Below are 27,239 nucleotides of genomic sequence, written 5' to 3'. Positions count from 1 at the left end.
ATTATACACATTGTTTATTGGAAAATCTTGACATATTCATGACTCTTCCCTTTTTTGCCAAGTGACTAGTTTTTATCTTCAGCACTCTGGATGTGGATCACTAGGGCACAGCTGTCATGGCTTACCCGGGGATGGGGCTTCATTTTTAGTGAGCCAGCATCTGCTTCTGGAAGAGCCCCAGGCTACTGCTCTTCTGTTGCCTTTTAGTAATGAACACTGGTTTTCACTTAGTATCATGGTCCATCGACTTGACTCTGCTCTGAGTGTCTACTCTGTCTTTCATAGGAACATGTAAAATGTGTGCACACTGAAATGATGAATAAAAACTCCCACTTAAAGCTGATTTATGTGACTCCAGAGAAAATTGCAAAAAGCAAGATGTTCATGTCGAGGCTAGAGAAAGCCTATGAGGCCGGGAGACTGACTGGAGTGGCGGTGGATGAAGTGCATTGCTGCAGTCAGTGGGGACATGACTTCAGGCCGGGTACGGATGTGGGGTTACTTCTCCATCTGCTGATCGCGGTAGGCGGGCCTGCCTCTGCTCACTGTCCACTCATGGAGTCGGTGCTCATTTCCTCTGCCTCCATTCATTAGTGCAGCATCTCAGCCACTTGTTACCCGTGAGAGACAAGCCTCCTCCCCAGTTACATCTCTAGCACTCCGGACCCCTTCTTGACTTTCCTGGTCACTGAGGAATCTGTAGGACTTTAAAGGTATTCTCGTCTTCCTGGGTTTCCAGTGTACCACCCAGCTCCGAGAAGCTCAAGTGTGATGAGATATTTTAGTAATGCTTCAGCTGCCAACCTAATCCCGAAGACACCCTAAAGAAAGTTACTCAGCCTTGTTTTATTAAACAGTCTTGGCTAGGGCGAGTGATTGCCATGCAGAGTCCCCAGGACCCATGACGCTGAGTCCAGCAACTCAGCACCCCGTGCAGGTGGGAGGGACGGTCCCGGGAAGCTGGCAGGCCAGCCTGCCTGCCAGGTGTACGCAGCACAGTAGCAGCAGCAGAAGAGACCCTGCCTTCAAGTAGATAAGGAACCAACACCTAACGTGGTCACTGACGTCTGCATGGATGTGCTCATACACAAATGCTACATACATGCTCATACATACATATATACATACACGTTATTAATTACTATTATTGTTATTGTTTGTTTTTTGAGATAGGGGCTCTCTGTGTAGTCCTGGAACTAGATATGTAGACCAGGCTGGCCTTGCACTCAGAGATCTACTTGCATTTGCCTCCAGTGTGCAGGAATTACAGGCATGTGCCACCACACCTGGCTACAAGTTTTAATTTACAATTCCTATCCCCTGACCTAGCCCACTTTTCCTTCTGTGACTTTTCACTCTCAAGGACTTCTGGGTCAGCTTGTTCATCTATCATGGGTCCCATGTTTTCCCCGGGCAGTCTCTAGGTTGTCGTCATGGTCTCTGCTGCATTTGTCCTGGACTGTCACCTTCTACTAGCCCACATCAGGTGGGACGGGTCCCTTCCCTGCTGTCTACACGGCTGTGCGGCTTTGTACCACAGATCAGCTTCCCATCAGTAGCCACTTAGCCCTTTAGCTGTCCAATCCTTCCGGTAGTCCTACCTTCTCCCTTGCTTGCTTACCATCGTGAAACAAACACATGAAAGGAAGTGAATTTCTTACTTTCCAATTTTTTGTATGTTTCATTTTTTCCTTAAATACTAGTGTTTTCTAGAGTTTTATTCCATCTGTCTTTATCTTTCTTTTTTTTACATTTCTTTAGTGACAGGATCTTATGGCCCAAAGACTGAGATAGATATATATTACATGTGAGTGTTTTGCCTTTGTGTGTGTATATCCACCTTGTGTTCCTGGTGACTGAGGAGGCCAGAGTGTTGGCTCCCTGGACTGGACTGAGCTACATGTAGGTCCTGAGAATGGAACTCAGTTGAGCAACCAGTGATTTTGTCTTATCCATGCTGTCACTGCAGCTCAGCACTGCAGGCATCTGATGTGGGCCTTGAGATAGGATTCCCTTCATCCAGTGTTTGCCTGTTCCAGCATAGTCTGTGCAGTGCTAGCCAAGGCTGATTTCTGGAACAAGAGCCTGTGTGTTCTTTGACTTTCGACTTGTGTGGTGACCCCTTGAACCTTATCAGAGTCCAATCAGCTGGCTGTGTTGTTCACAGCTTCCAGGAAGTCTGCTTTCTTAGGAGGCCTTCTTGAGAATGCAGGCAGAAGTCAGAGGGACTGAAAGTGACAGGACTTTTGTAAATTGATTATAAGGCAGGCTCTGCACAGCTGAAGGAAGAACTGAGCATAGGGAAGTCAGAAGGGGAAAGCTGGAGGACCAGTGGTGACCTCAGTACTTTTCTGAGCACCAAAGGACAAACCAGAGCTGAGAGGGTCATACAAAGTATCAAGGGGCTCGAAGTGGGGAAGAGCTCTCTGTGAAACCGTGACCTCAGTGTAACATCTGTGGAGCCTGCTAAGGCCCTAGCAGAGCCAGTGTTGGTTGTCAAAGCTTGTGTTGGGAGAGGAGTCCAAGGAAGAGTGGAAGAGACCAGGTTGGCTAGAACTTGTAGGAAGATGTTCAGAGACAAGCAGCACTTGCTACTGTACATGGAACGAATTCTGGGAAGTAAAATTCCTGAATGGATTGGACAGTAGACCATACCCTGTGATCTGACTCCCCTGAATGGTGCTGGGTAATTTTCACAGTGACTGGTACTGCTGTGTGCTGTGCTCCTTCCTGACCTGGTTAGTGAACTTCTTTGTAGTCTTCCAGACCTGACACAAATGCCATCTCTGAAATCTACAACTCCCTAGGCAGTCACGCTCTCCTCGGTGGTCACAGGGCTTTCTCTTGACACCTAGCATTTCCTACCACATTTCTTTATCAGTTTCTTCCAGACATTTTAAGTACTGAAGGGGTATGAAGGACCACTCTTGTCATGACTGGGTGTGTGTGGCAGGTACGAGTCTGAATGGTGTCTTGGAAGCAGGTTCTTCCCAAAGTGGCTTTACCACTACTTGTCTTCTGCTCTGAATTGATACTCTGAATGGTACCAGGTGGTAGGATTGCTGACAGCCACACAGATGATTGATGGCTTCTTCTAGCTGTTTGCAAGTCAAGTGTTCTGATTATCTCACTGTCTTTTTTTTTTTTTTTTTCTTTTTTTTTTTTTTTCGGAGCTGGGGACCGAACCCAGGGCCTTGCACTTGCTAGGCAAGTGCTCTACCACTGAGCTAAATCCCCAACCCCTTATCTCACTGTCTTGTAAGCCCGTTGTGCAGAGCTTGACAGCATGCCTAGTGTTCCTTATTGCATGACCTTTACTGGGGCTATCATTGCTATTTACCCCAGATAGAGAAGGTAAGGACAAGTCCAGCTTGGTAAAGTGATGGGACTTTCATTACTTATAGGTACATGAGTGACTCATGAATGCTGGAGTCCTGGGCAGAACTTATAGGCAGTTACACTATTGGAGAGCCTCCCTTCTCCCACTAATTGCTTACTTACATAACCTCATAGAGATGCCTTTTCAGTCATGTGAGTTTCTTGAGCCTGAATGGCCTGCCAGCAATGTTTCGGTCAAGAGTAACGACCTGCATAACACCTGCTTTCATAGGGAATGAATGTGACCTCTGTCAAGAACATTATTTCTGAAGAAAAGTGCAGCAAAACTTCTGAGTTCAGGAAGCACCAAGCCTTCAAATTTGTTATAGCCAAGTCTGCAAGTAAAACAAGGTGGCTGTCAATCTGTGCTGTTAAGGATCTGACTTACTCTTTCTCTGAGGGACAGACAGACCATTGTCATCTTTTTCAGATTACAAAGCACTCGGCATCTTGAAGCGCCAGTTTCCCAACATCTCACTGATTGGGCTGACAGCAACAGCAACCAACCATGTTTTGAAGGATGCACAGAAAATCCTATGTGTGGAGAAATGTTTGACATTTACAGCGTCTTTCAACAGACCAAATCTCTACTATGAGGTACACAGGTTATACTTCTTTACTGTGTTTATGACATAATGACAGTATAAACAGTTCTAATGTCATAAAGTAATTATTAGGACATTAGTAAAGTAGTGCTTTAGTTTCTCTGTGACTTGTACAGCATAATCTCCATTAGGCTGAATAGAAAACAATGCTGTGATAAATGATACCGTCTTTTTTTATACAATATGAGCGAATAGGGTATATTTGCTAAATTCTTTCTTGCACAGGATTGAGAGCAAGGAGGGGTGATATCTGTGTGACTGAGTAATGAAACTATAAACACACACTAATGAGTTTGCCAGTATTTCCCATGTGGGTTTCTCTGATACTTGAAGGTAAAATCTCCCAGTGGCTTTCCAAATCCTTTCAATCTGTTTTAAGGACAGATGTAATCTTTGCATTGTCATTACATCCATACTGTGCTTCATGGTTTTATTAAAGCATCAAACAATAAAAAACCCCCATGTTCACAAGTTACCTGCTGTTTATATGCCTCCTCGTCTCCGGCAGATTATGATCTGAAAGTCAAGGAGACAGGCTAGATACAGGCAGGGATGAGTCATATGGGCGAGAGTGACAGGAGGAGACACTACCCGAGAGGGAATCACACCTCAGAGGTGGTTTGCACGTACAAGTTAGATGACACTGGTGAGTCTACTTTTTTTTTTTTTTTTTTTTTTTTCCGGAGCTGGGGACCGAACCCAGGGCCTTGCGCTTCCTAGGCAAGCACTCTACCACTGAGCTAAATCCCCAACCCCTGAGTCTACTTTTTTATGAGAAAGCTTTTTGCAGGTTCGGCAGAAGCCCTCGAGTGCTGAAGACTTTATCGAAAACATTGCAAACCTTATTAATGGACGGTACAAAGGAAAGTCAGGTAATGCTAAAAGCAGATCAACTTGGGGAACCTTTTCATAGAGTTTATGAAATGACATGATCCCTCCAGTGATAGATGACTGACACCAGAAGATGAAGTCAGATCCATTCACTTGGTCTAGTAGGCTGTCTGTGACATCCGTGTCTCGTTGGAATGCAAGCTGCCTGCTTTGCCTCCTGAGGAGTGGATGGCAATGCTGAGTATTGTTGACAAGTTAGTATCTGTAGGGTACTGCAATATTCTGAAGAGACACGGGACACATTACCTCACAGGAAGGGCGCTGTCCATACTCTCCAGGTGAGGGGGGTAAAGTTGGGAGCATCTGTTTCTGAGTTCCAGGACTAAGGATTTCACTGGCGAGACTGAAGCCTAGTATCCCTTCAGCACTGTCCTCAAGGTTGTTTGTAGAGTGTAATGGTATGCGGCTGTTTGTCCCTCCTGGAGGGTGTGCCTACAGCCTTTTGCTATGGCTACTCCTGGAGATGGGAAGTTGAACCACACCAAGGCAGATTATTCAAACCCAGTCTTCACATCATCTTATGGAACTTCCATCAGTTTAAGAAGTGCTGTGTAGTGGGATAAAGTTGCAGAGAGCAGAGGTCTTGGGAACCCCAGGTGGTATGAGCTGGTATGAGCTGGTATGAGCTGGTATGGCTCTTTTATGTTTCTGACAAGCTGTATATCAACCTAGGATTATGCCCACCAATCGGTATGTGCTCAGAGGCTTGGGACTTTATGACTCCTTTCCCCTTTCTGCCTTGTAATTGTTCATTGTCTTGAGCCTGTTACACAGTAAACTCCCAGCAAATGTGACCTGCATATGTATCTAATACTTGGCCATCTTTTACCTCAGGAATCATATACTGTTTTTCTCAGAAAGACTCTGAACAAGTCACCATTAGCTTACAGAAGCTGGGGGTCCGTGCAGGCACTTACCATGCCAACATGGAGCCGGAGGACAGGACCAAGGTTCACACGCAGTGGTCAGCCAATGAGCTTCAGGTTAGCATATGCAGTCTGGGAAAGCCTGATCTACCCTTAAAATATGTAAATGACTTAACTAACTGACCAAATATTAACACATTTTAGGTGGTAGTGGCAACAGTCGCATTTGGCATGGGAATTGATAAGCCTGACGTGAGGTTTGTCATCCATCATTCAATGAGCAAATCCATGGAGAATTACTACCAAGAGAGTGGGCGTGCCGGTATGTAGGTTCGACCAGGAGTAATCTCAGGAGGTTTTATCGAGGACGTGTTTAAGCATCCTGAGGGTTGTTTTTTTAATTGGTTATTTTTTATTTACATTTCAAATGTTAGTCCCTTTCCTGGTTTCCCGTCCATAAGCCCCCTATCCCATCCCTCTCCTCTTCTTCTATAAAGGTGTTCCCCTCCCCAACCAACCCCCTTACCAGAATCCTGACTTTTAATACTTGTTTTTAGGTACTAATTTTTAGAACGAGTCTTTTTTAAAGTCATATTTATACTTATTCTTACATTCTGTTAGGTTTAAAAATTGTTTTCTTGTGTGTTGTAAAATATGTTCATGTCTGCCATTGAAATTTTTACTTAGTGGATTCATTCACATGTACAACCAAAATAAGTGAACTACTCATGACAGTTGTTTTTCTATCTTAAACTGATCTGTGATGAGCCTCTGTATAGTCATCTAACCGGCCCCTCAGGGTAGCTCTTGCAGATTAACTTCACATAGGAAACTTACAGCTCCATTGTGAAGCTCTTTCTGCCAACTGACATGTTTTTGCATGTTCTGGGTTTTTAAAAGCAATGACGCAATCCCAAAATTCCTCAAAGCACAGGTCGAGATGACTGGAGAGCAGACTGTATTCTGTATTACGGCTTCGGAGACATATTCAGGATCAGCTCGATGGTGGTCATGGAGAATGTGGGACAGCAGAAGCTGTATGAGATGGTGTCATACTGCCAGAATATCAGCAAGTAAGCCCCCGCCTTCCTGTACTGTGTGCTGTGTGAGCCCCCTGCCTCCCTGCACTGTGTGCTGTGTGGTATGGCAGCTGCGTGCACTGCTGGAGAACACTGGAAATGCAGGCGTCTACAGTGGGCCAGCCCTGGGCCCCTCCTGCCTTCATCTTAAAGAGACACTGTCTGTTAGGGGTCCCCAAGGCCAGGCTGTTGAAGGTTATGCATCAAGAAGCCCCTTTCCTGGCTCTGCTGCTTAGCTGTGTATAGTGACTGGGAAAAGGCATCCGGGAAGCTAGGCATTTCGGACTGAAGTTCAGACAAGTCCATTCACCCTGGTTATGAGTCACTGACTAGTCCAGGGCGGGATCAAGTTTCTCATTAGGAAATACATGGCAGTCTCTGCTTACATCACTCAGGGCCCAGAGGCCCTGGGCCTCGACCATCCTGTGCCTTATTACCTGTCACACAGAGAGCTCAGAAGTGCTGGCAGTGACCTGCCAGTGATAAAATGGTATTTGCTTTCCACCTGATGCCTCAGTAGTCAAAGGAAAGGAGAAGGTGGAAATTTCTTTAATGGTCCAGGAGACTGTTTTCAGATTTAGCCTAAACTATAAGAACGTACTTCATCATCAAGACAGTCTCCTTACAGTGAGGCCGACCACTTCTGTAGCAGTGGCTCTCGCACTGCTGGTAGAGCAGGAGACAATTGAGATTCCTTCGTGGGTCCACTGTAGTCAGGGTCCTTAAGTGGCTGAGGGAGTAGAGAGGTCAGTTTGCTGAGAGAAAACTGAGCTCACAGTTGATGGCTCTGAGGGTGGAGGGGGACAGGAACCAAGGAGTATGGGCAGAAATACTCTAGAAAGTATTAAGGGCACAGAGGTTAGGGCTTCCAGAAACATCCAGCCTGCCATCACTTTTACTTTGACACTAAGATTTTTTTTTTTTTTCTTTTCTTTTCGGAGCTGGGGACCGAACTCAGGGCCTTGCGCTTCCTAGGCAAGCGCTCTACCACTGAGCTAAATCCCTAACCCGACACTAAGATGTTTTGTACACATGGTGAGATAAAACACTTGTGTGGTCCTGGTCACTACATCTGTGGGACTCCTGTGGCAGCAGTAGAAAGCCAACAGGATATATATGTACTCCAGAGCAGAGTCTGAATACTTGGTGAGATGAGTAACTTCTCTCCCGTGTGTCTGCAGGTGTCGCCGTGCGTTAATAGCCCAACATTTTGATGAAGTGTGGAATGCAGACGCCTGTAACAAAATGTGTGACAACTGCTGTAAAGACGACTGTAAGCTTGTTTGTTGTTTTAGGCTCTTGAGAGGCTAAACGCAGTGAGGGCTTCATTGGGAAGGTTAGACTCTCCAAACAGATTCAAAAGACAAACTGATAAGAATTAACAGACTCAAAAGTGATACAAATCATTAAAAACAAAGCTAGGTCAAATGTGTATGACACATTTTATATTGCTATCCTGGAGGCAGCACATTTTTAAAGAAATGTTAGAGTTCCTCTAAATAGAAATACTGTTACATAAGGAAAGACAATCCTTAGTATTTCACAGTCTGTCTTGGTCAGTGGCTTCTCACAGTACAGGGTTCCGTGTTTTGTGCTGTGTTCTTGAGAAGCTGGACTGACCACGGTTCCGATGGTTCAGTGGATGGTCTCTGCACTAACTTGACGGCTGCAGATGCTCATTTACTAGTTCAGAAGGCTGTCTTACAGAGACCACACTGACATGGGTCCAGCATGTAAGTCAGGATGCTAAGCCCAGTACTTGGGGCCTTGGACTTAGGATGTTCTCTAGGAGCCCAGCCTGGCTCTCACAGTATGAATGAATGATGATCAGAATGAGGTAAGAAAGGGAAGAGCACTTGGTTCTGCAGTGCTCACCTTCCAGTGACAGCTGACAGACACTTGTTACCAGGGCACACTTTGGTCTTTGATAGTCAGGTCATTTTCTTTACATCACCCCGATCCTTACATGTGTTTTAGGGACAGAATTTGATCTGGTGATAGAGCCTTGAGGAACAACACCCTGGTCTTAATTCTGAGCACATTTAAAAAAAAAAAATATGTGTAAGGGGCCTGTCGTGCTTACTGAGCCAGTTAAAGCAGAGGTGGCTTCCTGCCCTCATCTTTAGATCCCAGTTGCCCACCATGTCTGTCCTTGCAGCGTTTGAGAAAAAGAATATAACCGAGCACTGCCAAGCCCTGATCAAGATTCTGAAGCAGGCAGAAGGACTGAATGAAAAGCTCACCCCACTGAAGCTGATTGATGCTTGGATGGGAAAGGGAGCAGCCAAGTTCAGAGTGGCTGGCGTTGCTGTCCCAGCCCTTCCCCGAGAAGACCTGGAGAAAATCATCGTACATGCTCTCCTGCAGCAGTATCTCAAGTACACAGCCCATTTGTCTTCTGTGTCTGTTTCTTCCACTGTAATTGGAGCAAAGTGAACAGCTTCACAGTTATTTGATGTGAAGCATTATAGGAAACAGTTTATCTAATTCTTAGACTTTGATCACAAAGTCAAGAAGGTTAAAACAAACCCCAACCTAGTTCCTTAACTAGGTCTTTGTGCTGGTCTAGTGTTTCTTAGATCAATGTTTTAAAAATATTTTCTGTGACTCCTTCAAGTTTTCTGTGGCTCTTTTTTTCCACAGGGAAGACTACAGCTTCACGGCTTATGCTACCATCTCGTATCTGAAGGTGGGACCCAGAGCTAGTCTTCTTAGCAACGAAGGCCATGCTGTCACTATGCAAGTGAAGAGGTCCACACAGAGCAGCGTTAGGGTAACTGGCTATTCATTTTCAGTGTGTGCCTGAGGCCTGTGGGCTTTTCTGTAGTTCTTTACTAGGTTTGGTTAGACACAAATGATGTCAGTTTTCTTCCTATGTTTTGATTTTATAAGTGTGCAGGGCTTTAGACTGGCCCAGTGTAGAGTGGGGGGCTGTAACCGCTTAGAATGTGAGGACTGCAGATTAAGTCCCACGAGATACTTCCCTTGTAATACTGGATGGAATCTGTTCTGGTTAAGAAGTCTGCTGGATTCTACTACTGTGGCTTAATAATAGAAGTCCTTTCTGTGACCCTGAAAACCAGAGCTCCATCCTGAGACTGATTCCTGCCCTCTAGTGGAGGAGAGGACCTATTTCTGTGGACTGTCTTCTGACATCGATGGTGTGCATATAGGTACACTATAAACAAGTCAAGCTGTCCAAACCAAGTCTGCTTCCCAGAGGCAGCAAGCCCGTTAACTGAGTGCTGTGGCAGCCTCTGGGAACTGCATGCCCTCTTCAGAGTGCTTGCTATGCTGGCATGGGCTCTCCCTTTACAGCATCCTCCTTTACTAAAGACAGTTGCCCATATTTGAGTAGAAATGTGTAGCTTGGAACCAGGTCCCTTAAGGAGTTGATGATTCCGAGGGGGTGTTCTGGGACTGCTAAGCTCATGAGAAAGCTGTGTGGCTGAAGGTTGGTTACCAGGGTACCACTTTGTCATTCTGTTGCAGGCTGCGTCACCTGAAGCTTGTGAAGTGGATTCAAAGGGGAAAGAAAAGAGCTCAGGTAACTTCCAGAAGTCTAAAAACAGGCTTCAGCCATCTGGCTCTAAGAACACAGGCGCTAAGAAAAGAAAACTTCATGATGCTTGAGTGTTACTTAATCTGACACAATGTAACTGCTTATGTGTGTTTATGTGTGGGTCACTTTTATAATCAGCTATAATTTTTGAAACAACTTTATGTTTTATACATATAAAGCTGTTATTTTCAGAGCTTACTTACATAATAATGAGAAGTACAACTTTCATGTAAAGTTGTCTAAACATGATATATCTGACATTAAGTCCACGTAGCTTTTGTAAGCCCATTTGCCTTGCTGTAACTAGCTGTTATCTTCTGACGTGACTCTCCTTTAAAGCAGTACTATGCTGACATGGGCTCACCTTTCCAAGTGGGTGACATTTTAAGCTGAGCAATGTGGATGACTTCTGGTGAGAAAAGCTGCTGTTCTTGTTCAGATAGAAACAGTAAGTCGACAGTAATGAATGTATCAGCAAGAAGGCTCTGCACAATCTGCACTCTGATCTAAGTAAACCGAGACAGCAAGCCTCCTGAAACCCCAGCCTTACTATGATGTTCAGGCAAACAAAGGATCTGGTGCTTTGTATGAGTCAAGGTTTATTGTCAACTGTGTACTAGGAGTGTTCATCTGCAAATCAGTCATTAAATGGATCCATCCTAAGGATTATTTTCTTTCTTTCTTTCCAACCTGGAATCTGGCTTCTGCATTCTCTACTGAGTGCTCGTTCACTCAGTGTGGTTGTTCGGTTTCCCATGTTTTCTCCGTATTTTGTGCTTTGTATTCCTGAAGAGATTCCAATTTCAGTCAAAATAATCCTCTATATCGATATCTGGATTTAGCAGATCCTCCCCGTATGATGAAAGGTCCATTTGGTTTAAAATTAAATTTTCAAATGTCTCCTCCAAGTCAGTTTCACCAATTAAGACAGCTCCCATCATGCGTCCGTTGTGCATGACGACTTTGATGTACTCCTGTCCCCTGGTGCACCTCAGCATTAACTCGTGGTCCACACCCAGGCCTTGTGCGTTGTATTTGCCTAGCAGCACAACCTGAAGCAGAATGGAGATCGTCTTTCTGAGCAGCTCCCTCCAACTCCCACAGATAACAGTGTCCAAGTTATCTAGGCCATGTCAATGTAGACAGAAAAACCATTCCTTACAGTTACAGTGGGAGGGGCCCAAAGAAAGCATTTAAATGGCATGAACAAACTATGTAGATAAGACTGCCATGCAGCCTACAGTCATATTAAAAAACAGCCAGTGACTATATTCATCATTAATAGTTTTAACATTAATAAAAGTAGAACATCTATGTGGATGAAATCTTTATGAATGTTAGAGCTGTCTCATGAACGAGCTACACAAAATGAGCCCATGTTTTCCTAGACTCATGGCTTAGAGATTAAATGGGTGTGTCTGTGCGTGCGTGTGCGCGCGTGTGTGTGTGTGCTCGTGCCATGGGTGTGTAGGTGCCCATGGAGGTCAGAAGAGGGTGTTAGATCCCCTGAAGTTGTAGGTGGCTATGAACTGTAAAGTGGGAACCGGGAACTGAACTCAGGTCTTCTCAAGATTAGCAATAATCACAGAGTCATCTTTCCCGTCCTTGAAATAGCATTCTTGACATCACTGGAACTATAGGTTGCCATACTTTCAAGTCAAAAGGATATCCATTCCCTTTACCACTTACCTTATAGTTAAAAAATTTAGTGACATGAGCAAACAGTTCAAAGCTGAAGTCCATGTCAATAGGATGCCCCATAGTAGCTGCAGCCATGCACTTGGCTGCATAGCACCCCATCTGCCGTGCCTGCGTCCACAGTCTCATCTGAAACAGTAGGAAATGGTACTTCTGGTTATCATCTGAAAGAGAGGGGGGGAGAGAGGGTGTGTGTGTGTGTGTGTGTGGGGGGGGGCACATTCGTGAGCAGGAATGGGGTACACCCATGCTATGGTGCACACAGGAACGTCAGTAGAGGCCTTGAGTCCTTGACTTCCACTCTGTCTGAGGTGGGGTCTACTTTGTGGTTCTCCCAGTGAGTACTCTGGCTTAGCTGGCCTCCTGACTCCCTAGGGACTCCCACCTCACAGCAGGAGAACTGGGTTATAGTAGCTTGTGCTGAGTCCAGCTTTTACACGGATTCAAGGAACTCAAATCTCTGGTCTTCATACTTCTGTGGCAAGAGCTTTTATACCCACTTTAACTACTTCCTCTGCACTAAAGTTTCAATCTTATAAATTCCCTTAAGTGTACTTCCAGGGAGTCTGGGGTTTGTTCTAGCTAGTGTTATCTTTAGTGGTCACAAGTGGACACCAGTCAAGATGGTATTCGCTAATTCTAGCATCAAACATGAAGGGATAATAACCCAACTGTATATCTGATTAATTTCACTAATAGAATGAGGATTTTAGGTGTTATGAAGTGGGACAAAATGTCATCAGTCTTTACTCCAAAGTCTGTCGTATACCCAGGCCTTTGCTTCTTGGTGACAGTGAAGCCTCTGAGCGGACTCTGGTCAGACAGACACAGGTGGACTTCAGGCCCCGACTCTCACAAGGCCTCAACCTCTTTATGACAGTGCTTGTCTCTCCTTTATTATGTTTTCATTGCACTTTGCAGAGGTTTTCATGTTGTTTTTTTTTTTACTCTCCTGATACAAGACAGAAATCGTACTATTGGGAGTGACAGGAGAGTACTAATAAAGCGTTTACGTATTTAACTTGTCTCAGCTTCAGCTTTTTCACCTGAAATAAACACTAACTCTGCCCCACGGCTACTGGGAGGACAGGCTGGCTATAAGCGATCGGTTCCCTCTATCTGTGTACCCATGTGGGATGTGTACCTAATGCTGACCTCCTGTACGGATCCCAGCTGCAGCCTGAGCTCTGGGCACCTCCTGTACAGATCCCAGCTGCAGGCTGAGCTCTGGGCACCTCCTGTACAGATCCCAGCCGCAGCCTGAGCTCTGGGCACCTCCTGTACAGATCCCAGCCGCAGCCTGAGCTCTGGGCACCTCCTGTACAGATCCCAGCCGCAGCCTGAGCTCTGGGCATGTCCAGAAGACAGTGTCTGCTTGTACTCAGTCTCTGTAGGGTTTGATGACACAGAGTCTGCTATAGAGCAGCAGAGCACAGCACAGCCAGATGGCATCAGAAGAGCCTACAAAGCCACAGCACTGGAACTACCTGGCAGGTCTCTCTGACCTCTGACAGCCCGACGCTGTCTCCAGAGGTCATAAAGGAGAGCTGAGTGACGAGGATTTGAAGGGATCACAAACACTTCATAATATTTAACTAAGTTCAAAACTTCATGTCTGGCTACATTCATAGCTATCCTGGGTACAAGCCTTTGGGCCATGGGTTGGACACACCTAACTGAGTTCATTGAGTCTGCACTGTGGGTTAGCATGTAAAACCAGGAGATTCAGAATAAGGGGTACCCTTATTTTGAGCTACTTTCCCCCCTGTATCAAATTATGACAATGATATAATTGCTGTGGACAGGTTAAGCAGAAGAGAACGGTTAATGCCTACAACTTTATAAATTAAAACCATTTCAGTTTACTGTAACACTAAGTGATTTTAACGTGGGAATCTCCTTATTCATCAGAAATCTGCTCCAGTGGCTTTGGATTTAAAGTAGAAAAGCTGGAGCAGACAACTGGACTCCTCAGTAGCTGACCTAGACTGACAGACACGTGGTTCTACATGCAGGCTCACCTGCTGCCAGACTGGGCTTGGCGGCCAGCATGCAGTACAGATGTCTCCAGCAGCATAGATATCAGGAAGTGACGTGCGCATCTGCTCATCTACTCTCAGGCCGCCATCTTCTCCTAGGTCAAACTAAACAGTTTTTCATTAGCATAAGGATGACAGAACCAGACAGGACTTTTCATTCTAATGAGCAGGGCAGGCCTGCACGCACTAACAAACGCCAATCTCTAATCAAAAAGGTAAAAGGAGCTACGGGAGTACACAGACCTGGCCGGACTGTCTAGGGATTCAGTTCCTACCCAACAGATCTCAATGTCCCAGAATTTCAACATTAAGAATATTCAATAGTTAATGTTTACCCCAACCCTAATCAAAAGAACATTAAGACTTCAAAAGCTAAAATGCTTATAGAACCATCTGTAAGATTTACTCTTGAGAACTCACACAGGTCAGTCTGTCACCAACCCCTTGATAAACTGGACACTGGCTCTAGATGATCTTAAGCTGGATGTTAACTGCTTAAGGATGCGAAGTAGAAGAGAACACTGTGAGTGGGGTGTTGCTGCTAAATTCAGTTACAGTTACTACTACAATGATGGCTGTTTAAAACCTAGACACTGTAAAGATCAGGACTGTAAGACAGGTGAGTGGACAGAATTCACCTTACATCGTTTCCATGGAGAAACGGCTGCACATTTGGGGTGACTCCTGTAGCGCTGACAAGGAAATCACAGCCGTATATGCTGCCGTTCGTCAGTTCCACATACACAGGCCACATTTCTTTAAAGAAAAGAAAAAGATGCTCAAGTGTCATCTCTAGCAGTTAATCCACAATATCATGTGAATGACAGAGAAAAGGCAGACGGCTTCAGAAGGCCGCTTTATTTTCCTCTGGCTTGGACAGCTGAGTACAATGACAAAGTCTTGTGCTTGGCAGCTTCAAGCATGATCCTCTAAAGGAGACAAAGCACCGTCCTTTGGACGTGGGCATAGAAATGACCACTTTCTAACATACTTGTGAAGCAATCTGATTAGCACTTCTTGTCACTGAGCTCTTAATCCTACTCTTTCTTCCTTTTTTTTTTTTTTAAAGATTCATTTTATGTTTGTGAATACACAGTCCCTTCAGACATACCAGATGAGAGCATCAGATTCCATTACAGATGGTTGTGAGCCACCTTGTGGCTGCTGGAAGTTGAATTCAGGAAGTGTTGTGGTTTGCCCTGGAGTTATCTGTATTTTGATGCTAATTCCACTGCCCCAAGGACAGCTGCCTAGTCACATACTCAGAACTCAGGTGACTTCACCAGAACCTTCTCCCCATTGAATCTGTAAAGTACAGGTGAGGGGCAGGAACAGGATAGAGCGAGGCCTGTCATTGGAGGAGAAGGAAGGTGGGCGGGAGAGAAGTTTGAAGGAAGAGGAGGAGACGAGGAGAGAGAAAGAGAGGAAGGAGAGAAGCCTTGGCAGGACAAGATGGCCGGTGATGTTAAGATTCTGCTCTGTGTATTTACAGGCTGTTATCAATGCTCCTAAGGGATGGATGGTACCGGACTTTGTATGTTTAAGTGGGCAATTATATCTTACCAATTGGATCTAAGATTATTGTGTTGTGTGTTCTTTTATGTGAGGGTTTGAGTGTAGGAAAGTGTGCGGCTGGGCTGTTTCCGCCAAGATATCTGGCAGATACCTGGAGCACCGAGGTGTAGACCCAGCGGGGTAAAAGACAACCATACTCTCTTATTTTAATATTTTTACATCAACAAGGAAGAGCAGTCTCTAGTGCTGAGCCCCCTCTCCAGCCCCCACCTTTCCTTCTGATGTTTCTCCTCACTGTTCAGTCTCTGGACTCTGCCATCCGTTTCCTACAGAGCACTGCAAGATTCCAGAACATGGCTGCCACAGCAGTGTTGGTTACCCACAGGGCTGTGTGGGATCCTCTCCTCACTACCACTGCAGAATGCGTCCCAAACACAGACTTTTAAATTTAATATAGAAGGCATGTTACTTAGGAAAGCTATTTTGTTTTGATCTGCAAAATACTGACTGACTGATTAGGTTGGGTTATGATGGTCCAAATACCATCAACCCAAATAAAACAAAGTTACACAACATGGAATTTATTAGGAAACATACCCAATAAGTAGTGAATTGAGGGCCTGTAGTTACTGATTTTTTTTTTTTTACCAAATTTTATATGAAAATGTGCAGTTTAAAATATACCAAGATTAAGTAATTTTTCCTTTACCTTTATCAACTGTAACTGACTTATGGTGATCCTTTGGAAAAGCCAAGGATTTTTTCTTCATAATCTTAAACTCCTCTTGAAGGTAGATTTTCTTTACTTCACATTTGGTTTCAATGTGAATACTGTGAGAAAACTGGAAGCAAAATAAATACTGGTCAGCATGATTCAGACAGTGCCATGACGTTTACACTGACAAATGCAGTACTGACACTTCCGAGCAAGCCTCCCAGAGTCCGAGTGGAACAGGAGTGAGCAGGAGCCACCCAGCACTGGAAGGCAAAGCAGGACATGGTGAGTGGAAGCGGGGAACCTGGAGATGCTCCACAGGGCTTCAGTCTGTATCAGCCTCCTCACTGAAGGACTCTCAACAATTCCAGTAATGGTAAAGTGCAATCTCAGGAGACCCGCAGATCCAGGAGGAGCCACTGCATGTCATTTCTGTCCCCAACTAGATACCCCCTAGCCAGCTCCTGTCCACCCACTTAAACCTGAAAGTTTCAAAATCAATGCAGATATATTTACATTCCTGAAATACTGAATGACAGCTTTTTGTGTTAAGATAAGTGATAGCAAGTCATCTGCTTGTTCAGGTGAAACAGGAAGTACATGTTTGACTCCACCTAATAGCCTTTGTTCAGATCAGCGTGAGCACCTACGTGACCTTTAGCAGAAGACCAAGAACTGTGGTTAGCCATGTAGTCTGTATGTAGGTGTGTCCAGCTCTGCAGTAAAAAGAAGGCTGAACAGCTTAGACAAATTTCATATTTGCTATTTTGGGTGGCCAACTGGGACAGTGGCTTTGAAGACCTTCCCTGCATGGTATACCTTAAGTCAAGTGACACAGAAACATACCTCCTCTGTTCCTTTCAAAGCCAAGCCTCCATGCCAGTCTGGTCCAAGGGCACTGCCCACATAATCGGCTTTAGATTTGGTACTGGTTTCCTTTTTTGCTTCTAAGAAATGAATACAGATTTTAAAACTGCTGGCAAAGACTCTCGAAGCCTTTGTGCAGTGTCCTGATTCTCACACGCAGGCAGGCAGCATGGTGGCCCTGTCACTCTAAGCAGCTTTCTTCACTGAGTGCTGTGGCAAGGTCACAGGTGGCCTTGCACCCCGTCGTCTGTGAGCACCCAGTGTTACATGCTTGCTAATTTAAATAGGACGGAAATTAGCTATTAGATTTTGAATTCTGTCAATTGGTATTGTCTCCAAACTTTAGAACATTCACTTTGAATTTTATAAGTCAAAAACTTGTTGGAAGAGTATTAAATTAAACTAGTGAGTGTTCTCAGTGGATTTGGTAGGAACAGTCGTGCTCAGCAGGAGGAACTGTTTTGCAAATGGGCTGATCAATTATTTAAAATTCCCATTTACAGTAAGTGTATATTTTCTATTTTTAATTAACTTAAAAAAAGAGTTGTTCAGACTTTATTTTATTTTTCCTTTCGAGACTGGGTTTTACTCTGTAGTCCTGGCCAGCCTAGGACTGCGAGCCGCCTTCTGTGCTGTGACTAACAGCATGCCCCCATGCTCTCTTACACTTTAAAAATGTGACCGGGTGTTGCCCGCTTGTGCGTCTGTGTCTGTCCCGACTTGTGCTCCAGTTCCCTCAGAGACCAGGCCAGGCTGCTAGGTCCCTTGGAACTAGAGTTACAGATGTGGTGGACTTCTCTGTGGGTGCCGGGAATCAACTGTGGGTCGTCAAAGAGCAGTAGGAGTGAAAGGTCAGTACTTACACCGACCATCTCTTCAGTCCCTATGTATTTTCTAATCTGAAATTTATTCCTGTCTCCGGAATACTTTTTACTGAGTTTCCTTTCCGTTTAAAATAAATGCAGTTTTTCACCTGCGAATGAACGAGGTGAGCACTTGCCTTCGACTGTGTAGATCGTTCTTTTGTGTGCAAGTTTAGCCTCCGATTTTTCAGACAGGAGCCTGGAAGTCAAAAACTCTGCTGCGCCCGCATCAAAGAATGTATTTCCAATGGCTTTATCCTTTATGGCCCAAATCACTTCACAGCCTTCGACTTCATACCTAGGAGGAATGGTACAGTTTCCTGTAGGAAAAAGTCAGGGAGAAATCCTCCAAGTAACAACTGCTCTGTGCAGCAGACACGGACTGGATAGGGGTGTGGGTCACTGAAGGACGGTAAGAGTTAAAGTAGAATGAAGCAGGCTTTGGGGATTTGAGGGGTCACCAGCACTTTACTTGGATGCAAAGGAAGCCGTAATGGTAGATGGATGAGCATGGCCTAACAGAACTGAAAACACTGCTTTGTCTGTGGCTTTTCTAGATGTTCATGTAAGAAAGCTGGAAGGAGATTTACAGGCTAACATCTTCATGCAGTTGTCAAAAACTATCACCTGCTTTTAAATTCCCAATATTCACCAAACTCGAAATTTCTTAAGATGAAAATATTTTGTATGAAGGTGTTCTCATTTCTTCAAAGCACGAATTAAGATGTAAGAACTCACATCCTAACCAGCGACAAACTGGGCTCTGGCAGCCAGACAGGTAATGTCGAAACACTGAGTAAACGATTGCTAAAGGTACACATGGCCATCATTAAACAGTGTTCACTTTGTGAGTCAAGCCTGCCCAGGTCAAACACATTCTAGACCGTGTGTGTTTGGGGGACATTTCTGCAAGTTGGAGTCCTACAAGAGCTAAAGTAAAGTGTGCTTTCTCTTTGAATATAGGGTGGAACATGCATGTTTTTTGAGATGTGCTTTCTCTTCTGCCAATAGTCCTACAATCTAAGAGGATCCTTCAGTGTTAGAGACATACTTACGCCAGCTCCAGAGCAATGCCACCATTCCCGACAATCATTATTCTCCTGGCTTTTGTAAGCTGTTTCTGAAATTCCTGCGTTAGGAAGAAACAATGAGGTAGCATTTGACAGTGTAGAGGCATCATTGATAATATGTGAATCATGAGTATTTTAAGGGACAACAAAATAAAACTTACTCCCCTGTGCCAGGGCCCTCGTTCCCAATTACCATAATGGCCTCACCTTGTGCCTAGGATGTCACTTGTGGTTGTGACAGCAGCACCTCTCTAGAGTTCCCTTGCCTTTCTGTCACATTTTAAGGCTCTGTGAACCACAGCAAGACACTGTCTACATGACCACACACCCAGTTATGACTGAATCCTTTACTTTTGGCAGGCAGGCCTTGGTTACAGGCTTCCCCAGAGTCCCTCAATTCCTGCAGTTCTGGGGACTGAGAAGCAGGGCACATGGACTAGGAGTGTTGGTTTAGCTGCTACTGACAAGATTACTGGGGGCTACTTAACCTCCTGTGCCCTGTGGTGCACACTAAAAGGAACACAGGCACCATGTCTTCCTGTGTTTATGTAAGCATGATGGGACACGAAGTCCACAAAACTTAAAGAGTAGCAGGGACAGCAAAAGTCTAACACTAACTGGGGAAATGTTACCATTTTAGGACAGTTCGTGCCTCTTGCACCACCTTTCCTCATGCTACCTCCTCCCTCCCCCCCACCCCCCGCTACCCCCGACCCCGGAGCTCCGAGTAGCCTAAAGCCCCCTTTCTGGCACTTTTACAGGTACAGGTGTTCCCTGCTTTAGAATGACATCAGAACAAAGATTTCATTGCTCCCCTCTGCCATTAAGTTCCTATAAAAACTTACATCATGGACTAAAACTGACTCCCAGTTCTCACAGGCCTTAAGCAGGGGCACAGAGATGCGAGGCACACAGGACACACGGAGTATTTATTTACCTCAGAACCGTGGTTTTCAACCTGTGGGTTAGTCGACCCTTTCACAGAGATCGCATATCAGATATTTATGTTATTGATTCATCAGATTCCAATTCTGAGGTGAAACGGTGTGATGGTTAGGGTCCCCACAGCACGGGCCACAGCCACAGAGGGAGGCTGGGAAGCACTGCCTTACAGTAACTATACACAGGGAGCCCTCGGTAGTTACCCTAGCAGAGGGAGACCATCCTTTTCTCATCCTCCTCCCAACCTGTGACACAGGTACTGCTGTCTAGATTGACCCATCTTCTCTGCAATGTTCAAAGAAACATTAACACAGACCCCCCAGTGCACACCACCCACATGCACTCCAGTTAATATTACATGCCTTCCCTCCACCCACGCAGCTGTCTTTGTAACAAGGTCTCCTGGGAGTCACACAATATCCAGGGGCGTCAGTGAGCTCATGGACTAGAAGGCTAAGCGGAAGCAGTCACAAACGCACTATTACTGTGAGCCTGACTTCATAAGAAGCTGCTTGGCTCTGCTGAAGTTTCCTCTAAGTTCTCAAGGAACTAAGGCAACAGGAGCCCGGAAAAAATCGTTAGCTACTTTTAAGAATATGGATCATATAAATGAAAATAATCATGTCCTTGTCGGGAGTGGGGATGAAGCCAGAAAGCTTTGGGAACAAGGGGTGAAAAACCCTGACAGAATTTAAAGTGAAGGCTGCCATGCTGCCTGGAAGGAGTCCAGAAGAGTCTGCACTTTTTATAGGGCAGAGAAACAAGCCAAGCAAGTCCTAGGATTCCATCCAAAAAGACCTTGCAGATATTATTAGTGTATTTCTTACTGGGGAATTACTGGTAAATCTAAGTATGATTTACCTGGAAAAATGGTTGTTACACAGTTTAGTTGCAAATCTCACAATCCCAATACGGAGTGATGAGCATGTGCTAACGTGAAGGCCAAGCACTGTCTGTGTTTCTCTGAGCCTCAAGCCCAGAGAACAGGGCATTAGCTTAGGCTGAAACTAGTAACCATTAGCAAAGTGAACCTGGCAGGCCTCTGAATAATGACAGGTCAGAACTGCCCTCTTTATGACATTGTAGGAGTTAACAGTCAGTGAAGTATTCAATTCCCAAGGAGAACTCACTTTCCCTTTCACAGACCCAACCTTAAGACATTACCTGAGCACTGTCTGTATCACGGATCCCCAGTACATAGGGATTTCCCTCGCAGATTAACTTTGGCTTAGCTCCAGCACACAGGCAGAGTTTCTTATACACATACTCACGGCCATCTTCTGTGAAGATGCACTGTAAACACAGGGCAAGAAAAGCAGGAGGAAAAGGTTTACACAAAAGCAAACCATGATCTACTGGAGGCTGCCTCTTGGGGGCGCTCCACGCTCAGAGTGATTACAGCTAATGGAGGGGGCGATAAGCATGGGCCATAACTTATGTGGAGAATACTCAGAGGGAGACTAGGCTTCCTCCTCTGAAACAGAGTCTTGCTGCATGAAGGGAATCTCAGGATCATGCTGACCTCAAATTAAAATGATCTTCTTCCTCCCGCCTCTGAAGACTGTGATTCTAATTGTATTAAACCTTAGTAATCTTTATATTTGTACTGGGTTCAAGCGATCAGTGCATATTGAAGTTATAATTTGTCTTTTTAAAAATAAAATATTGTCTTAAAATAATATTTTTATTATTAAGTACAAGTAACGATAGATTTAGCAGTATTTCCTAGCTTTAATAGTGAGGATTTTACATGTGTGCAACTTTTTAAAAAATGTGTACACTTAAGAAAATGCTTTTGCTGTGCTTTTTTGAGGCAGGGTCTCATCCAGCCAATGCTGGCCTCTAATTTCTTGTGCGACTGAGGATGACTGTCCTGATTTTCCTCAAAGTGCTTGCATTACAGCTGTGTACTGGGCCTGACCATGGAGTGTTGTGTTTTAATTCAAGTGAAAAACATGCTAACCTCAGAAACTAACTCACCATGCTTTAAAGTTATGTCAACATTAGTGAGTCCCTTAATGTGGGATGAAAAACCAGCATATAGCTGTACCTTTTAGAGGCAAACGACTGAAAGTACTTGCCACTATGAGAATGTGGACAGTGACAGGGTTCACATCTGTGCCAGGTGTGTGATCTGTAAACTCCGGCAGTCACAGCACTCACTCCCCACAGAGGCTTTTATTACCCACAGTACTGTTCACAAATGAGTGACCCCATAATCCAACATAGTGCAGCTCATACAGAAAATCCATACCAGTCTTCCTGCAGAATCTGAATGGCAAACAGAAGGCAGAGTCACTGACCAAAGCTTTAAACTAATTCACATTTAGGTGGGTTAAAATGCAAAACTATGCCTTTTAATCAGCTATTGCTAACTTTTTGGAAGTAGCTGTGATAAGCTGGCATAGTGGTGACACATCTATTGTCTCAGGACCGAGAGACAAGGCAAGAGAATCAGGAGTTCAAGGGCGGCCTGAGCTACACGGGAACAAAAGCCCGAATTCCTATAAACTAACAGGAGACATACGAGAGACGGAGACTGGAATCACACGGGATGCTTTTGCATATCGATGGGAGACATTCTGATTTGTAAGTGTCCCTATCCCTTTAAGAGCTCACTTCCACTTGTAAAAATAACCAAGCTATCATCTAGACTCTGTCTCCATGACAAGGAATACTCACCGTGATTTGGAGCTCAAATGTTTTGCCTTTCATGGAACAGGTCGAGTTTCCTTTGTTTTTAGTGAATCGTGTTTTACTCATAACTTAAGAGCTGCTTACAGGAACAACTATAAACACCCTTTTCCATCCTTCCGAAAGCTCACATGTAGATACAGCATCCCTGAGACCTCTTACCTGTTCTCATGGGTGAGGAGGAACAACGTCTGGAGGAGTTGATAAGCTGGCTCAAACCTAGAGCCTTTCCCAATGATACTGTCCCTGCCAACCTGGCAACTGCAAGTGGGTTGTAATCTGAGCTTGGCCAAGAGCAACTTGTCCCCCTCAGTTTATCCTCAAATTAATGGTAGATGTGTCTCACTTAAACTACTGTCCACACTTCTGTGATGTCAAGTGGCTATGGAATAAACTGGTATCACTCAATCTTATTTACGTCCTCACCAGCCTCCTTTTCCACGATCTGATAATCCCTCTGACTTACCATCCATCTTTCCCATTTCCTTCTGTGGGGTCTACAGTCCTTAGAATGTCCTTTTCTACTTGCAGAACTCTTAAGTCACCATCTTTAAAGGCCCAGCTCGAGCCTGTCATTCCCTCTGTGAAGTCTTACCGCATCCCAGCCCTCCCTCCGAGCTTCGTGGTGATTTCGTGACTGTGCCTTGTATACACTATTACAATGCAGTCTGTTGGACCTTGTGGACCTAGGATCACAGGTTTTCTATAAACAGCATCAGCATCTGAGGTGTGTAAACTGAAGCCCAGAGCTCTTCCTAACAACGCCTCTAGCCTGTACAGTTAGGGGCTTAGGTAATGGTGGCAACAGAAGTATGCTTAGAAGAAAAGAAGGAAAACCTGGGGTTAAGACTGCAAACCTCATCTAACAAAAAAAAAAAAAAAAAAAAAAAAAAAAATTCTCACGTGCTTGTCACTCTTCAGCTGCTTTACTCCAGATTCTATGACCTTAATGTTGGGAAAGCGATTTTCCAGCATGGTGCTTGGCTGTTCTTCAACATCAAATTCTTCCAGTACTTTAGACACCTTTATGAAAGCAAACAGACTTTTAAATTCACATTTTAAGGAGCTATTCCTTTGTCTGATACAGTACTGTTTCATGCTTGCAAACAAGGCTAGCCCACGGCACTGTTGTGGGGTGATTTCTTAGGTCTCCCAGAGACCCACGAGGTAAAGGCATGGCGGTCTCGCGGAGGTGGAACCTACAGCAGGAATCTTTGTAGGCTCTTTGTAGAGGAATACCAAAACTCAGTGCCTCCTCTCCTCTCTGCTTCTCAGCCTACGCACAGTGGGCAGCTCTGTTCGACCACACACTGGCTGTGATGTTCCAGCTTCTCAGGCTGGAGAACACAGAGCCACCTAACCATGGGCTGACAGACCCCTTTCCTCCTCTTTCGTCCCTGAGGTTGACACTCTCTGGCACTTTGTCAGGTTGATAGAAAGTGGATTAGCGCATGCATTATGCAGTGGAATGAGCTCAGCTGTCTGTCTTGACACGCTTGTCCTTTCTTGTTGTTGTTTGGTCTCGAAATTTAAGCTAACACAACTAACGTAACCAGTGTTTAACTGAACAGATGATCTATCTTCTTAAATATATTTTAGCTTCTCCACTCTGTTTGCCATAAAACGGTCATCTTTAGACCCCTCTTTCCTGTGCTTTAAAACCATCACTATCCAGCCAGGGGTGGTGGCACACACCTTTAATCCCAGCATCTAGGGAGCCAGGGCAGGTAAATCTGAGTTTGAGGCCAGCCTGTCTACAGAGTGAGTTCCAGGACAGCCAGGGCTACACAGAGAAACCAAGAAAAAAACAAAACAAAACAAACAAACAAACAAAAATATCCCGACCTCCTTGGACTCCCTCTGCCCTTTCAAGCTGAGATTTCTGGGCGCATTACTCATCTACTCAAACCCTTTCCTTCTCTGCTGCCACATCTTCAACCACAATCCTTCAGACCCTACAGAAGGATCGAACTCTCTAGTTTGTGTGATGGAACACAGAACCCTGCAGATCAGTGATTAACCTTGGCTGCATTTCCAGCATTGCATGGAAATCTGACCAGACGGCCTTTGCAATATGCCCATTTTCAGGAGTTTTTAACATTTTTTTTTTTTAATTTTCAAGGTACCTAGAGACCTATATGAATGAATACACACAGTGAGATTTGCCTTATTAAGAGATAAAGTTAAACTTCAGAATTTTCTAGTTCAGTTAAAAGTAACTGTGTCTAATATACATTGAACATAGAGACTTTTAATGGAAAGAAAAGCTTCAGACTTCTCAAGACAATAAACTCAGTGAAAGGGCAATGTGTTACGTCTTTGTAAACACAGTTAATTGCTACACAGTTTCTCACCTGTTTGAAGTTTGTAACTGCTTTGATAACAGGAGAGGCTGTGACCAGGAGAATGTCTTCTGCGGGGAAATTAATAGCCAGCTGAATTTTAAACAGAGAGAGGAGAAATAACATCAGGCATTATTGAATGAGTGTGTAAGCAGTAAAACTTCAGTGTTTCGCATGTAAAAACGTGTTTTTCTGAGTGCTGTCCACAATGGTACAGCACTGGTAATGGCAAACCCTTACAGTGAGAAGGTGAGCAATGCGGTCATGTAAAACGTGAACGAAGACCTGAACATGTAAATCCACTACAGCAGACCTTTGGCCGGCTTACTCTGCACGCCAGTTTAAAGCTGTACAGCTGATTTCAAACTGCCTGCTTCCATTCATTTCAAACTGTTTTTACCTGTCTTCACTGAGAACAAAATTAAGGCAAGGCTCTAATGTGAAACAGAATCTCAGGCTGGAGAGATGACTCAGTGGTTAAGAGCACTTGACTGCTCTTCCAGAGGTCCCGAGTTCAATTCCCAGCAACCACATGGTGGTTCACAACCATCTGTAATGGGATCTGATGCCCTCTTCTGGTGTGTCTGAAGACAGCTACAGTGTGCTCATATAAATAAAACAAATAAAGGGCCTTGCCTAAAAAAGAAAGAAATCTCAGCAAGACTCTTTCCATAGCCTTCGCACTCCCTCTCTGATATTCAGGGAAGGCAGTGCCATTTTAACCTTAGCTTATAACTTAACAGATGCAAAGACTTACCAAGCAATTGCTTATTTCTACCTTTGCCCCACACTTTGGAGGGGAATCACTTGCTCATCTTGGATTCCACTCCCTTGCCTGTTGTTCCCCACGGCCCAGGAAGCCCAGCATCCTCAGACCACATGCCCTTAGGACCTGTAACAATCCTTTGACTCCACCTATTTGAACTTCCTATATTTGACCATATCATCACACTATGCCTTTGTTTCCTTTCCATACTCTGAAATCTACCTTCTATTTTCATTGTTGGATCAAGTCCTCAAAACTTTATACTCCTAAGAACTGAACTAGCTTCCTGCTTCATACAGCCTGCTTCAACCATTTGTCCTTAACATACACCACACACACTGTAGCTAATCGCATTTGTAAAGCTTTCATTTGAACACTTCACTCCCCAGCTCAAAACCACCTATTTGCAGACTTTCATTAAACACAAAGTCGTAACAGCCTATGTGGTCTGAGCTCTGTCAGTCTTCCTTGCTTCTGTCCCTTATCAGCTTCACTGATTGCAGTTCAAGTTATGCTTTTCTTCCATGCAGGCTACACTGTTAAGTCTTTAGAGAAGTTAATTTACCCCTTAAGTCACTCCTACCAGTAACTCCTACGATGAAGTTAACAGAGTGATGACGTGACTTGTTTTGACCACTGAACTTGGAATATGAACTCTTTACTTGGGTAAACATAAGCTACCCTACCCAAGTTTAAAAACTCGACTGTTTCTGGTGACTTCTGTGGATGGTGATCACGACAAAATAGTTCTTTTTGTAATACGCACAAGTAAACACATCTGATTCATTTGTTTATCATAATTAGAAATTCCTCATCTGTAGTCCTTTGCCACAAACTCCTGCTGCACATGAAATCTTATCTTTGGAGTTCAAGGTTACATCACAGTTATTAATGACGTGGCCCCTATCAAGAAACTAAATTTCATGTGTGAAGGAAATCTGAAAGGTGGGAGAATTTTCTGTTCAAATGCCAAGGCTTCCTTGCCCATTTTGCACACCGTTCCGCCCGGAGTCTGGTCTGCCTTTGGATCCCTAGCTAATCAAGCATTTTCTACTCCCCGGTCCATAAAAGCTCCAGCGAGCAATACGCGCATCCCAACCAGCTGCGCAGCCGAGGGGGCGTGGCGAGGGGCCGGAAGAGAGACCCGCGAAGCGGTCCGCCCGCAATCCCTCCCGTACGGAGCCCGCGCCGACGAACCTGCTCGGCACACGTGACGCCAGCGATGCCGCCTCCCACCACCACGAATGTCCCTGCCGGTCGCGCGGCCTCCATGGTCCCCGGGGGCTGGCGGCTGACTACACAGGAGAAAGTTCCAGCTATTGTCTACCCGGAAGAGAAGCTGCTCAC

The 27,239-nt window shown here is 44.8% G+C and overlaps 2 protein-coding genes across 19 annotated transcripts in view; one reads left to right on the top strand and one right to left on the bottom strand.

Annotated features, from left to right (window-relative positions):
* Recql (RecQ like helicase) overlaps positions 1-11,047 on the top strand; it is a 24,596-nt gene extending 13,549 nt beyond the window's left edge. For 3 of the 17 annotated variants that reach the window (NM_001446327.1, NM_001446328.1, NM_001012098.2), the window contains exons 6-16: positions 286-484; positions 3,809-3,975; positions 4,774-4,855; positions 5,709-5,857; positions 5,945-6,062; positions 6,675-6,813; positions 8,001-8,092; positions 8,978-9,197; positions 9,463-9,592; positions 10,312-10,366; positions 10,721-11,047. In NM_001446327.1, the coding sequence (NP_001433256.1) occupies positions 286-484; positions 3,809-3,975; positions 4,774-4,855; positions 5,709-5,857; positions 5,945-6,062; positions 6,675-6,813; positions 8,001-8,092; positions 8,978-9,197; positions 9,463-9,592; positions 10,312-10,366; positions 10,721-10,734 (1,365 nt within the window). In that variant the 3' untranslated portion in view covers positions 10,735-11,047. Of the gene's footprint in view, positions 1-285; positions 485-3,808; positions 3,976-4,773; positions 4,856-5,708; positions 5,858-5,944; positions 6,063-6,674; positions 6,814-8,000; positions 8,093-8,977; positions 9,198-9,462; positions 9,593-10,311 lie in introns of all 17 variants that reach the window. The other 14 variants (XM_087657772.1, XM_087657773.1, XM_087657774.1 and 11 more) reach the window with 7 other exon arrangements.
* Positions 10,964-27,239, bottom strand: Pyroxd1 (pyridine nucleotide-disulphide oxidoreductase domain 1). 2 transcript variants are annotated; one of them, XR_015685500.1, is made up of 12 exons: positions 27,090-27,239; positions 25,139-25,219; positions 23,688-23,807; positions 21,255-21,383; positions 19,134-19,207; positions 18,216-18,376; positions 17,195-17,295; positions 16,343-16,475; positions 14,757-14,874; positions 14,101-14,223; positions 12,071-12,208; positions 10,964-11,433 (listed from the first exon to the last, which is right to left on the bottom strand). XR_015685500.1 is itself a non-coding variant. In NM_001004234.1 (12 exon segments), coding segments are annotated over 12 exon segments (1,497 nt in total). In that variant the 5' UTR covers positions 27,165-27,206; the 3' UTR covers positions 10,968-11,184.

This window comes from Rattus norvegicus, chromosome 4 (assembly GCF_021556685.1).
Source record: "Rattus norvegicus strain SHRSP/BbbUtx chromosome 4, alternate assembly SHRSP_T2T, whole genome shotgun sequence".
Taxonomy (NCBI): domain Eukaryota; kingdom Metazoa; phylum Chordata; class Mammalia; order Rodentia; family Muridae; genus Rattus; species Rattus norvegicus.
The sequence above is the reverse complement of the archived record's forward strand: the minus strand, read 5'-3'. Positions and strand labels throughout refer to the sequence as shown.